Source organism: Amphiura filiformis, chromosome 5, assembly GCF_039555335.1.
Source record: "Amphiura filiformis chromosome 5, Afil_fr2py, whole genome shotgun sequence".
Lineage (NCBI taxonomy): Eukaryota > Metazoa > Echinodermata > Ophiuroidea > Amphilepidida > Amphiuridae > Amphiura > Amphiura filiformis.
The window spans coordinates 39,938,080-39,952,561 of record NC_092632.1 but is presented as its reverse complement, the minus strand read 5'-3'; the positions used below and the strand labels follow the sequence as shown (position 1 = coordinate 39,952,561).

Here is a 14,482-nt window from a genome sequence, read left to right as displayed (position 1 = left end):
ATCTGACATCATCTGTCAATCAAACTCGAGCATGGTTTGCGTGATGATGACTTGCTGAATGCGGCGGCATAACCAGGCGCCTTATTGGTAATTTTGCACCTTCAAACATACAAACCATCTCAAAAGTGAGGTCTTTATAGTAGGAAACTTTCTTTCACGAAGGCACCATGTCAACAATGCCTAGAAAAGTTGGATTTTTGCCTTGTAAAAGTACATACTTTTCGCCATTTTATGCTATTCCTTTTCTCCGATCGGCACCAGATAAATCGGCCTTCCTTTTACGCGCTATTAACCTGTGTAAACCAATCAAGGATCGTAATTGACAGTGATATCAGACACGTTAAATTCTTTTTATCTGTCTTTCATTATAGCTGGTCATCACTAGGTCACGCCAGTGTCACATGATGCTACTCTGCTTGCATGAATGAGGTGCTCATGTGATGTTTCAATTAGCCAATCAGAACCCCATTTCTTGTTTAGGCTGCAAACATAAAAAAGACGTTCACTTTTACTAGGCTTTTGGCAAAAATATCATACTGCATTGTTATCTGCCCAGTTATCAACCTCCAGATGTGTGCTTTATTGCAGCTGTGTCCCATTTTTGAAACCAGTGAAATCTAATTTTGGGGTAACCTAGGCATCATATTGACTATCTTGCAATCCTAATTGGTTCATTGTTTTTTTACAAGCATCAAGCATATGTGACCGGCTCCCACAAAATGAGTGTAAAGTCGCAAGTTCCAAGTGTTGAATTGATGATCTTTGTTTGAAGACACCTGTATTGGCACCTATTTGGCAGTGGTGAATGGAGACAGAATTGAATAAAGTACAGCCCATTCACAAAGGACATACCTCCGATTATACAGGTGTCTTCAATCAAAGAACAGCAACTCAACAGTTGGAACGTCTCGAAACTCCCAACTTGCGTCTTCTCACTCATTCCATGGGAGCAGGTTACATATTTAATTGTTTAATGAAGCCTCATCCCAATGTTTTCCCTCCATCAAAATGGTGATTTTGGTAAGAGTGGAACAACCTATCTTTCCTATTGACGTCCTATCATATTAAAGCAGGAAGGTTTGGACATTTGACTGACTTTAGTGAAAGTTTAGGGGTGCTTATAAAGGGAGGGGTAGCAATTATAGCAAAAATTTCATTTTGATGAACACAGCTGCCAACAGCTGTAGGCGATCCAACTGCGATCATATTTCAAATAACAACACTAATGCACAACCTTAAATACTAACCAATAATGAGAGAGTTGGCATGGTTGGATTCACTTCCCTGTCACACACATACATGGGGCGGGCATTAATCACACAGTGTACGTGGACAATCGTCACACTGTTGGCAGCCGTGTTCATTCAAATATAATTTCTACTATAGGTAAACTAAGGTAACCCAATTCTAAAGGCACTCTAAAATGCATGTTTGATACAAAAAACAGCATGTTGGGAAAGATCATCAAGGTCATGCTCGTAGCTATACCATTTTTCACCCTAATGTGGCAGTAACGTCAGTGCGCATCGAGGATCTGTGATTGGGCGCAGTCTCAAATCACTAGCATTCACTCAAAGCGTGACTGCAGCTACTTCAACGCGTTGCCGTCACTGCCACATCAGTGTGAAAAATGGTATAGGATAATGGCACTTCCCCCGATTTAATAATTACACAAACAAAAACTCCAATTATAAAGCAAACAGACAAAGATATAGTTTTCTAGTTATTATATATGTAGTCCAATAATTTGTGGACTATTGTTTTTATTCATCATTTGTAAGGCATCTCAAGTGTTTTTATTTACTGTGACATGAATACTGTACACTTCTAGAAACACTGTAAATCTCCCTCACTTTCAAAAACCATACATTTGACATTATTAGTCTCATATGCACGTTTATGCAACGAAACATTTGTTGCATCCATTCGTAATATGTATGATACTATTTCTGATTTCAAATGAATCTGAAAAAGGTTTTTGTTTTCATGTTGAGGGACAATAAAAGACCAGATGCAAGAGGAACATAAATCAGAAAGTCTATTGAATTAAACTGAAACTGAGGATATTTGCATATTGACTGCTTTTTAGCACAAACTGTTAACTGCTGAGGCTGCTTGGAGTAAAAAAAAGGTAGTAACTCCTTAGATTAAACAAAGATGGTTAACATTTTTGTCTCCAAGCAGCCTTAGCAGTCAGTGGCGTAGATATCTTTTTGGCATTGGGGGATGGGGATGGAAATTTTTGTTGTTGAAGTATAGTGAATCCAGCACCGCTCACACAAAGAAGTACACATACTGAAGCTAAACTGATGAAATATGGTGCAAAAGTAGAATAAATATGCATAACGTGTGCAAAAATGGCCAAATATGAGGTTAATTTGGTCAGTAACCCACATTGGGGGGGGGATGATTGTAGGACCATCCCCCCTGGCAAAATATTTAACTCCTCCCCTGGATCTACGCCTATGTTAGCAGTTGACAGTTTTGCGCTACCAGCAGTCGATGTACTCTTGTGAAAAGTGCACCCTCGAATATAATCATATTATGATCCAAATTAATGACAATTATTTACTACAGCCAAAATTGTTCTGTTTTGCAGAAAAATGTATTTCTTTTTTCCATTTTCTAACAAATATAATAAGCCAAATTTAGTGCTTGTTGGTGTCATGATTAAATCAGTGCAATGATCAATATCAACAATAAAATACATGCTTTGACTGTTATATCATCAGTTTTGATTTACGCTAAACATAACCAACATGTAGTGCACCATTGAAAAGTTGGTACTGAATATTGTTTACACACTTGCGAGCATGATAAGAATGAACTCTTGATGTGTGGTGAAAGATGCCATGCTTATACTCTACGATCTGCCCAGATTTACAAAATACAATGTGTTAACTTTCTTCTTTTCGTTAATACATTCATTTATACCAGTATCACTTATTAACACAACTAATTTCAGATACACAATTTAAAAATGTAATATATCAATATGAACAAATCAAATGATCCACCATACAAAGTACCAGACTCTTCTTGTTTGTATCCAGTAAAATACTACCTTGGTTCTTGCATATTCTTTAAACATAAGAAAATAAGTGAATCCTGCACATTGTTTTACATAGAGTTACAGTTCAGTTACCACTGACACAAATTTACCATGTGTATACAAAATTGTGGAATTTATAAAAAGTATCATTTGAAACACACAGAAAAAAATTCTCCACATCAAAAGTCACAATACAGGGTGTTCAAAAGAACTGTACTGTTGGACAACTTCATTTTTTAGTATTTTAATGCCACAACAAAACAGACTGGAATAGTGCAGATATTGAGTATCAAACCAGAATTAGAAAAATGACTCTTGTTTTTGAATTACAACTTCATAATTAGCCAGTTCTTTGAGAGACACCCTGAAGTTCTACTTGCACGGATCACAGGCTTTGAATAATCTACTTGCAAGGATCACAGGCTTTTAATAATGCAATTGGAAATAGCACTCCTACAATTTTGTTTACTTTTTAACGGTCATTAAAAGACACAACAGGAAATCACTAGCTAGTTCCAACATATGGTATAGAAACTGTATTTGGACCTGAGCCGCAAGCAAAACAGGAATGAATTTCAGCTTTTAGTTTACGATAACCATCACTACTTTCAATCAGTTGGTGGTTTACTTAATGCAAAATATAATTGTTTTAGACAATTGCAGTACCATGTTGCTTTAAAAAACATCAAGTTATTAAAAACTCAAATGAAATCTATAATGTAAAAAATACAAAACTCAAAAAGGCTTTTGCAAATGCCCAAAAAAATAATGTGTAGGCTTGCTTGCAAATACTCTGTCATCAAAAGTTAGGTGTACCGATGACGACCACATATTTATAAGTACATCTTGTGTAATTGTGCAATACCTGAGGAGAAGATTTACTTAATAATTTGGCTGATCCATTTGAAATCCATACACCCCCATGGAAGACAGGTCTTTAATCTCCACTACACAGGGAGTGTGAATTTCAAATTAGGATTACCTGAATGGATGGATCCGTTTGAAATCTACACCCCCTTGTGTGAGATTAAGGTCATGTCTGGATGTCAGGGGGTGTGTAGATTTCAACTGGAATAACCTGTTGAGACATACAGATTAGTAATATTAATTCATTTGTGTATCTTTAAACAACAAAAATATACTCTGCTGGAGATGCTGTGATATTGGTTTGAAAGAGAATAAAATATTCTATACAAGTTTTTATATTTCCCCAGAGCAGCCTACGTACATAAGTGTTGAAAAAATAAGCATACCAATTGGCCTGATTCGAACCGGGGATCTCCAAGTCGCAAGCACCTTGTGCAAGATGGCATCTATATATCTTAATTGAATCATATGCGTTGGCAGTTCTGGGGAATGATAACTTGTAAATCATTATCACGTAAAGTATAATATAATGTTTTTCTCTTGGAATAAAAGTCAGTCTACACAGAGTGCAGCTACCTTTAATTCTGGTCTAAATTGAGCTCTAATCCAACTTTAAAGGACACCGTGTTATTGAAGCAGTGGTGTGAAAGGTCACAGACCAAACACAAGGAAAAAAATTAAAGCTGAAAAACAGTGAAAATCTGGGTAAAAATTCTAAATATGGGCTGAAAATACATACATTTTGGCAACAAAAAAGAGGAAATAAGCTGAAAAATGGAACTCTCACTCCCCTGGTTGAGAGACTAAAGATTACAATAAGAGCAAAAAGGTGGAATATTTTGTTGTTATACAATATATTCATTTACCAAAATGACTTACAGTATATTCTATACAGTGGATATTGATGACCAGGGATGGGATGTGATGACAGGGTCATCTCAATACACCAAAAGGCCCAGTTTGTAAGAGCAAAATTTAGCACATGAAAAGAGTAGAGAGGATATGTTTCAATATGTCATGCCACAATTCACAACCAGGACTTTGTTCTCTTTCCTCATGCTTATAAAACCAACATTAATCAAAGTTTTGTGATACCAATTTTTGTAGCATGTTAAGTGCACATATTCAGAACTTGAGATGTAATATTTGGGAGAACTTAAAAATTATTTGTAATAGGAATTTCCCAATGTACTCACATATTTTTTGTGTCAAAGACGTATAATCATCATTAAATGCACAAGTATTTACTTAAAATATACACTCTTCACAAAATACTAAATCTATAAATCAAAAGCCTGATATTATCAAAATATTGAATGCTCATTTCATCTTTGTATATGACACTTAACTGATCACATTATCAATTAGCAAAAGATGTACAAAACATTGTTTTCAATTTTCACTGGCAATAGCAATAAGCGGGATATTTCTATATATGTTGATACAATTAAACTATTATTATGGAGAACAAGTCATATTCTTGGTCAAACATTTTAATAAATAAGAAATGATCACAACTGCATGTTGCAGTCAGGAATAATCCTGATCATTTGTACAAGTGCACCATGCACCAACTCAGTTCTACGCAATTAATAAATGAAACAACGAGCAGTACCACTTGAAATTCTACATCGTAAGTACGGTAATACAATTGCCCAAAGTTTGTACAAAACAAAACAAAAAAAGTAAAATTTTGATCGTACTTGGTTCTTTTGGCCTGTTTTTGCTTTTAAAGCTACAGTACATTTAAAAAAAAATCCATACTGTACACCGACTAATAAATTTGTAATATGTAGCTTACATTATATATATATCTACTTACACGTAAGGTATATGATTATAGTTACAATGAAATATAAACTTAAATAAAATATGGAAGTAAACAAATTCATAACACTCAGTGACACACACAGTGACACATGATTGTCTCTATAATACACAGTACTGTCTAAAAAACTGTCAAGTTACAGTTAAAACTCTTCAAAAACAGAGCACTGAAACATAACGGTAAACTTATCGGCCACAATGGCATGCATGCATGATTCAAAATCATAGTTAAAAGATGTTTATAAAATATGCCGAAACATGGCAAAATCAAATACGTCAAAATATGCTGCTACCATACTTCGAGGGGTCAGTGACACAAAGACTTAACTCCATTTGGGCCATTCTGAGGAAAAATGAGTTTAAAGTTAATGATCCACAGTGACTTATGTAGTTAACTTAGTTAAGTCTATGTTTCACTGGCCATTGATTTCAATGGGGTGCTAAATGGAGTTACTTCTAAGTGTTTATTGGAAAGTGCTCATGTTTCTGAAAATGTTGATATCAAAATCTCATTTTCGCAAAAATGGAGTTATGTCTTTGTGTCACTGACCCCTCAACTTGTGCAATGGTTCACTTAAATGCACCTTTCAACTGACAGGGCTTGTTTTTATCATTATTTTTCTAATACTTTTGGAACACTGAGGGCTATCATGAACTAAGTTTCTTGCTAATCTATACTTGCAAACAATTCATGACAGGACAAAATGTAGGTTAAAATACCTTAGAATTAGAAAGCAAAATTATATTTCTATGCTACTCAAATTTGATACACTCCCTGGAGCGCTTTCACTGGGTCAACCGGCGTCTTCAGCGGATATTATTGTTTTGAAGATCCCCTGAAGATGCCGGTTGATCCGGTGAAAGTGCTACGATGAGTGTACCAAATTTGAGGAGCTTTGAAGTATAATTTTGATATTTATTTACGTTTACCGCTACGTACATCACTATACCTTAGAATTTTACTTTTTAATGTGAAAAAGGAAATACCAATTTGAAATCATTTTGTCCAAAATACTATTAATAATATCCATGGTACAATACAAATTTAAACCATTTGGGAAAAAATAACATTTATGATTTCTATAAATTCACTGATCACTACACAGACAGTCACATTATAAACGGACGATAATGCACGACATACTGTTTTATACTATTTTTTCATATTTGCTAGTTTCAATATTTCATGCAATTTATTCTCTTTCACCCTGTTTGTCCTGGGCAAAATTACTATAAAAAAACACCTTTAAGTTGGTCAGAGATACAAGTGGAGATGACTATCAATTTAGAAAGTGCACCTATGGATGCAATTTATATGTTTTGGACAAAATCCTGATAAAAGTGACTTCTCAATTCTTAAACCTAATCAAACTGGTATTTGCATTTACATATCAATTCACCTTTGGGTCAATAATAAAATATTTGCTTAGAATTACTTTACAATATCATTGATTTACCATTAGGGTAGCATTCTCTACATGTGCACAGGTGGATGTGTTGTCTCAATTTCACGAGGTATAAAACTTGCAGCATATTACATTTGAAACAAAATGGTTTACTATCAGGCAATATGCTAAATGAACTGATACACAATGCGGTGTGCTACTACACATATCCATATTCTTATTTTTCATCTTTGATAGGATATGCAGCATACTAAAATTAGACTATGGCACAAAATTTGACTAACATTTTGTCATTGGGCAGGAAGAACCACCCATGTACTTATAGACCCTGAACATGTTTAAAACAAAGCTGCCAACAGGTTACATAGAAGATTTTGCTTTAAACATGTTCAGGGGCCAATGACACATACAAGGTTATCCCTGCCCAACGGAGTAACAAAAGGAATGATATATCGTTCTTTTTCGTAATGTACGCAACTGAGATGCTCAATGGCTGTTAATCTTGGGGGGGGGGGGGCTGTGCTACGTAATGCTGAATGTTATAGTGACTTACATTGGAATTTGGCATGCCTATCTTGTACTGATGTATACAGTGTAAAAATGCTATGACTTGGTGCATGACCTAGTCTTGACTGAAAGATTCAACAGGTGTTACGAAACCAGACTGTGAGCTACTATCTTCCGATCCCCCAAGATCAGATTTGGCATCCAGGAATATGTTGCTATCGGATGACAAAACTCTTTCCAGAGGCAGTGGCTTCCTCTCTGGTGACAGTCCTCCTTCTGACTTTGTCTCACGGTCAATGTCCACTTTGCTCGTGACCCGCATGGGGACGCAGTAATCGTCCGACGAGGTACTCTGGTATGTGTGGTCCATCATGTGGGTCTGTTCGATTGAATTCTCTTCAAAGTCTAACTCTAGCGAATACTGTGTGGAGGTGCTGCGAGGGTCTTCTTCGATTGGGATATCTTTGGTGTTGTTGCCCCAAGCACCTATTTGGTCAGAGAAGTCATTAACACTAGATTCAGCAACATCAAGCGATGGTTTGATTACATCGCTGTCACCTTTGCTATGCGAGTGTTTCAAAGTACCGGTAGATAATTCTTCTTCATCAGTTGTTGACATTGACAGCATGTTTAATTCACGCATAAGTTCTTCCGCTCGTGAGCGCGTTAGTGTATTAGAATTTTCAGGTGCTTCAACAGCAGCAACTGCTGCATCCTGGATATCAGTTACTATCTTTTCCTCTGTTACTTCTGATGCAACAGCTGCATTCTCACGTGACTCATCCTCTTGTTGGATCACACTTTCATTTTCTTGCTCGAGTTGAATTGAATCGGTATCTGTTTCTCCTGTGGTTGCATCCAAAAGAACTACTTTCCCCTCTTCAAAAACAAGAACATTTTCCTCCTCTCCTCTTTCTTCATCAACGTCAACTTGTTCATATTGCAGACGCGAGGGGCCCACTTCATAATTATCTAAATCCTTAAATTTTTCTTCTCTGGTTTCTATTGCTTTGATTTCTGCCCTTGCATCTTTACAAGTTCTTGGGACAGGTTTGGAGACGGCTATTTCCAATTCCCTATACCTGTCCTTGATAGACTTGAATAAGATTGCATCTTCTTCACTCAAACTGCTAGACTGAGAAGACCACCGTCGCGATATCTCCGACCCCCTTCTATTTGGAAGTGGGGAAGCACTTTCGCTACTTTGCAAACTACTTGTACGACTACTTCGTGAGCTGAAGACCTCCGTGTCCTTCCCTTCTGAGTTACTGTCATTAGATATTGCATCCGAACAAGCCACGCCTAGAAAAGCACCTTCAGATTTGTATCTGCTCCGTGTGACGGGTCGCAATGCCCATTCTTCAAGTTCAAGTTTTCGCTCTCTGAGCGATTTCAACGGACTCCCAGTCTTGCTTGGACTTGACGTACGAGTATTAAAATGTGACCTGTCCACAGATTTTGATCTGCGAAAAGGATCCGACGTTTCTTGTATAGTTCTGAGTCTCTGCTGAATGGTCATTCCTGAATTAGGAGTGATGACCTTACCCTCAATGCTGCGTTTCGGAGATAATGATTCAAATTGTTTGACGGTATCATGCACCGTTTTTCTGTTCTTAGATCGACTCCCTCCGACAGGCTCAGCCTGCGCTGGAAGTCTGTTTTTATCATCGTCAGAAGTTGACGAGTCTGAATGCAGCACTGGGGTTGTCTTATGCAAATCAGAAACCGACTCATCTTTTTTATGAGTGATTTTGACTTGACTTTCATCTAAAGCTTTCTTTAATGATTGCACCTTTTGAGCCAATTCTCCTTTAGGCTCCGTTATCATCCAGGCAGTATCTTCAGTCTCGGAATGTTCCTGAATGAGAAAATCTCTTTTTATGGCAGGTTCACTTCGATGTTTAACAAGGGTGGAAGGCCTTTCTAGTGATTTTGCTCTTCTGCTGAATTCACGGGCAAGTTTGCGTACAGTACGCTTTGGCAATGGTAGCGGTGCATCCTGCTTGCACTCGGGAACCTTGGCAGACACATTAATAGTAGCTTTAGTTCTGTGAGAGTTTCTCACACTCCCAGCATCTGTGGGATGAGTTCTTCTGTCGGTAACATTCACCTTCTTTGCTCTCCTCGTTAAAACATCTTGTTTCCCATCCAAAATTTCACTTTCAGTTTTATTCTCCTCTTCTCCAGTTGTACTGGACTGATGAAGTGCATATTTCTCTCCGAGTCTTTTAAAGGCAGAGTTGACACTCTCCAGGAGATTTTCATCTTGGTCATAAGATGATGCAGACGACAGTGAAAATTCATCTGAAGCACCGAGTGTAGAAATGGACGAGTCTAAGAGTTGCGTAGATCTATCGTCTTTAGAACTATCACTGTCCTTGTCGATTTGGGATTCCAACATATTAGGATCGGACAGTGTGCGTAGATATAATTCATTCATGGCATCCAGATGTTTAAAGTTTTCACTGCTGGAACGAGCAAGCGGAAGTTTGGCAAAATGTGGATGCCCAGCAACTTCTGCGCTAAGAGGACGATGACCACCACCAAGCTGTGGATGGCGCCCTCTAGTGCCATGCGTTCTAGGTGGCATTTTTACCCAGATGTCATCATCCTCAGGTTGGCTACCTTGACTACTGGATGACATCCTCTTATAATTTTTGATGTTATATCTGAGTTTGAATGCTTCGTCTGAGTTTGGACTCATAGGGCTCCATGCCGGCAAGGAGTCAATGTCAATGGTGCCACCTTTATCAACAATACTTGAGTCTACTTTCTCGTTTAATATTTCCAGGGCTTCAAGTTCATCGGGGCTTTCAATTGCCCTCATTGTCTTCTCTGGATCTTCTTCCTCATCATCATCATCGTCCTCTGTGTCAAACTTCGAAAAGGAGTCATTCTTCTTTCTATGTGTAGTGAAAGGGACATCTTTAGATTCGCTTGTTTCTTCCGTAAATCCTTCAGCTATTTCGCCATCGTTACTCCCCCTGAAAAATAATGAGAGAAGAAAAAGATTAACCAATAGGCAACTATATTTTGAGGAAAGAGAGTGATGGTTAAAAAGAAAAAAAGTCTTTGTTTTCCATCAAATGAATATTTGAAATCTATCTCTTTGTTTTCTATCATGTGAATATTTGAAATCTATCTCTTTGTTTTCCACAATGTGAATATTTAAAATCTATCTCTGTTTTCCATCATGTGAATAATGAAATCTATCTCTGTTTTTCATCATGTGTATATTTGGAAATGAGCATTTTCAGAATGAGCTGTAAGAATCAGAATTCAATTTTAAATAAACTTGCAACAAAAGCTAATAGTTGCTGATTTGGAACCTTAAATTCTGGCAAATTTGTTTTGTAGATTTATAGAACAGGGGAGAAACCCACAACCTAGGGACAAGTTTAGCTAATAACTTTTGTTACATAGATCTCAATTAATAACAACTTATTTGTGGCACTTGCAGTGTTTGTGAATAAATATCTTAAGCAGAATAGAAAAATTAAAAAATGCTTATAAATTGAGCTTTTGTGCAATATGAGGATATTAAATTATTATTTTAATATCAATGCTAATCTAGGTATTAACACCAGAAATTGATCTAGGTAACCATGTTAACCAAGATAGCTATTATCCTCCTGCTTGCATCATATTAGCTGCTCAGTGCCAGAAGTGGGTAAGTGCAATAGCTGCCCTGTGTAGCTGCCATGTGTAAATGAGTACAATATACTGTGTGTAAATTCCAAATGTTCACAGGGCAGCTATTGCACTTTACGTACTTCTGGCACTGAGCAGTCAAAATCTTCTCTCTTCCACTCGTGCACTCACCTTTCATCTAAATCCAGTTTGAGGTGTTCTGGGTGTTCCGATAGTGTCATGCTACCAATACCAGAGTCTCGGTTGGATTCCTTAGCACTTCGGCTTCCTGCTCTAGGCCTTATATTCCTGTTAGCTGACTCCTGATCTTCCTCACTCAAAGTACAGAAACTACCATCAAGTTCCAAGCTACGACGATTCAGAATTTTGGGACTTTCGCCATCTAATTGAATAAAATGATTTTAGGTGATATTTAGTAATCTCATTCATACATCATTAATTAACTTAGCCAGTGTACATTGGGACTTTTGTTCCACTGAGATTATGATTTTCTCCTATATTTTGATAATGTGCATGGTGCTGGATGACAATATCCTTACACATGGCCTAATGGATGGCCTCAACCACAAGCTCATTGCCAGAACCAGTGGTTAAGCCTGGTTTCTATTGTTAAGAACAATAGAATGTGGTTAAACCACCTGTCAGGGTATTGGCAGTTGACTGGGTTGCTGTTGGGTTTTAAACCCATCACTTAACTATCAAAGTACATTACAGCAACCACTGGTCTGATTCTGCACATGTTTAAAATAATATAAATTGATTCCCATTTTCCCACAACTTCTCCAGGTGTCAACCAAAATATCTGCATGCATTTAATGTAATATTGCAACAGCCTACAGTTATTTTGGTGTGGAACTATATACTTACCAAGTGACCGCTTGTCCAAACTCCTTGTATCGGAGGATACACTAGAGCCAGCGGTAAATGAACTATTTCTTCTAACTTTGGTGGTAAGATCCTGTTGAGAAAAGATCAAATGAAAGAGATTCAATAATATAATCATTTACAGTGTGCTGAGCAGCATTCTAAATAGCCGTATTCAGGGCGTCTGAATTAACTAAAACTAATGTCGGACAATCTCTTTTTTCCCTGATGGTTGACCAGTGGACAACCAAACGTCTGGACAAATAATTCAGAAAATTGATAGTAAACATACACTTATTCTCTGGACACATCCAAAAACAACCAACCAATCTAAGGCTACAACTAACACAACATTAACAACAACTGAGAGGTTCAGATATACACAGTCGTTTTGTATAATATGATTTCAACTTTTAATCTGAAAGTTGTTACTGGTTTTAATCCACTGCAAGGATTTTTTATATCTAGTGGAAGTTTGGATTAAACAGTTGTTATAATTAAAGTATTTGTCTGTGATTGAATATGTTGTGAGCTCAACTTGTAGTAACAACATAATATATATAATCAATTCCACTGAAAGATCTTTTTTCTTTTTGTGAATTTGAATTAGGGCATATCTCTATAACAAGCAGAGCTGAGACAACAAATATTAAGAAAGGTTACTCGCACTGTTGTAATTAATGTAAAAGTATAAATTATGATTACTAATCCTAAATTTTGATCACATGTATTTTGTTATTTCTGATTTCCTATACACTCTTCCTTGTCACATGCCTCCATATATTATGTACTCAAAGTTGTCACGATGACACATCCACTTGCGTAAATGAATTCATAATTGGCGATCACATCAGATATATTTTTATATTTTGCTCTGTTAATTACAGATATCATATCAAATTATGAAATTCATCCATCAACATATCTCTAAATAACTGCTCTGCAATATAAACGAGGTCATTTAAATGATTCAGTCGTTTCTACCAGTTGACAGACACAAACTGATTATTTGGGGAAGAGTCAAATTGACACCTTGTCCCCAGTGTCTTTACTGATTAGCTGTCATATGTCACAAAATCATAATTTGTTTTTACACTTCTTAGTGAAACTGATTTCTGCTTTCTTTCAAAGAGAATAAATGAATTGCTCAGTCACAACATAACACTTTTGAAATTGACAATTTTGTCTTGAAATTGCAATTGTCAATGCAGCTGCTGACATTTGATTGTCTTGTCTTCCTTTCAAATATCATTTTATCTAGAAATATCATTTTTGTTTCTGATGATTTTATCACGCACTAATGGGTATGAGTAGTAGATCATTTGTGACGTGTCATGTCAAAATCAGACACTTTTGGGCAGATTATAAATTAAGAGATATTTTGCTCCATAACGCCATTTTCCCCAATGAAATCAGACATTCCTAAGCGAAGATAATGAGTTCGTAAGTTATGGTAATATAAAATTGGATATTGAGATATCGGCCTTTAAAAATATTATTGACAATGTTGAGAGTAGGAATTACCTTGAAAAATGTCTCAAAAATACAAGATGCCAGTTATATTCGGTCTGAATCTATCAGACAATATTTTTAACATTAATAACATCATAAATTCGCAACAAACCCAAATTGTGAAAAAATCACCCGGGCAGATTTTTGGCTATTTCTCCATTTACTGATCCTGCCCAAAAGTGTCTGCTTTTGACATGACACGTCACATTTGTTTCTGTAACTCACTTCCATGGACTGTTGTTTCAATCTTGTCTGTTCATCCTGGTCCAGAGAATCATCTGTTAGTACTTCAGATGTTGGAAATTCAGATGCTCGCCTTGACTGTAATTTGAAGAACAAAACAACAACATTAACTTCATTACATATTTATTTATTTGTTACTAAAGCAAAACGGTACCGATAAAACTTCCTCAATTCTATCATATTGTTATATCCCGGAGGGGGCACTCGCATGTATAGGTGGTACGGGTATGTGAAGCAGTCAAGGGTCCCTTTTTCAGGCTCTCCGGCAATTCCTTTTGACCCACATTTGGATCATGCTCCAGTTCCTCAAACTCACACAATTGTAGCTCTTTAGCTTAAATTTGGATTTTTTTAGCTCCACAGCCTATTATTTGACATAATTTTAGTTCACTAGATCCCCCCCCCAAAAAATAAATGTTGCAATTTCAGTTCTTCAAGCCTATTTTTCCCGAAATTCAGTTCTTAGTTCTCAAAGTGCGGCACGAACCCCTACCAAAATTTAAGTTGAGTGCCCCCGTCAAGTTACAATTATATAAAACCAATAAAGTTTAAT

At 36.7% G+C, this 14,482-nt stretch overlaps 1 protein-coding gene across 5 annotated transcripts in view; it reads right to left on the bottom strand.

Annotated features, from left to right (window-relative positions):
- Positions 1-6,149: 6,149 nt before the first annotated feature.
- The window catches only part of LOC140153112 (uncharacterized), a 145,374-nt gene continuing 137,041 nt past the window's right edge, over positions 6,150-14,482 (bottom strand). For all 5 annotated transcript variants that reach the window (XM_072175745.1, XM_072175747.1, XM_072175746.1 and 2 more), the window contains 4 exons: positions 13,912-14,007; positions 12,178-12,268; positions 11,482-11,692; positions 6,150-10,643 (listed from right to left, as the gene is read on the bottom strand). In XM_072175745.1, coding sequence (XP_072031846.1) covers positions 7,775-10,643; positions 11,482-11,692; positions 12,178-12,268; positions 13,912-14,007 — 3,267 coding nt within the window. In that variant the 3' untranslated portion in view covers positions 6,150-7,774. The remainder of the gene's footprint in view (positions 10,644-11,481; positions 11,693-12,177; positions 12,269-13,911; positions 14,008-14,482) is intronic.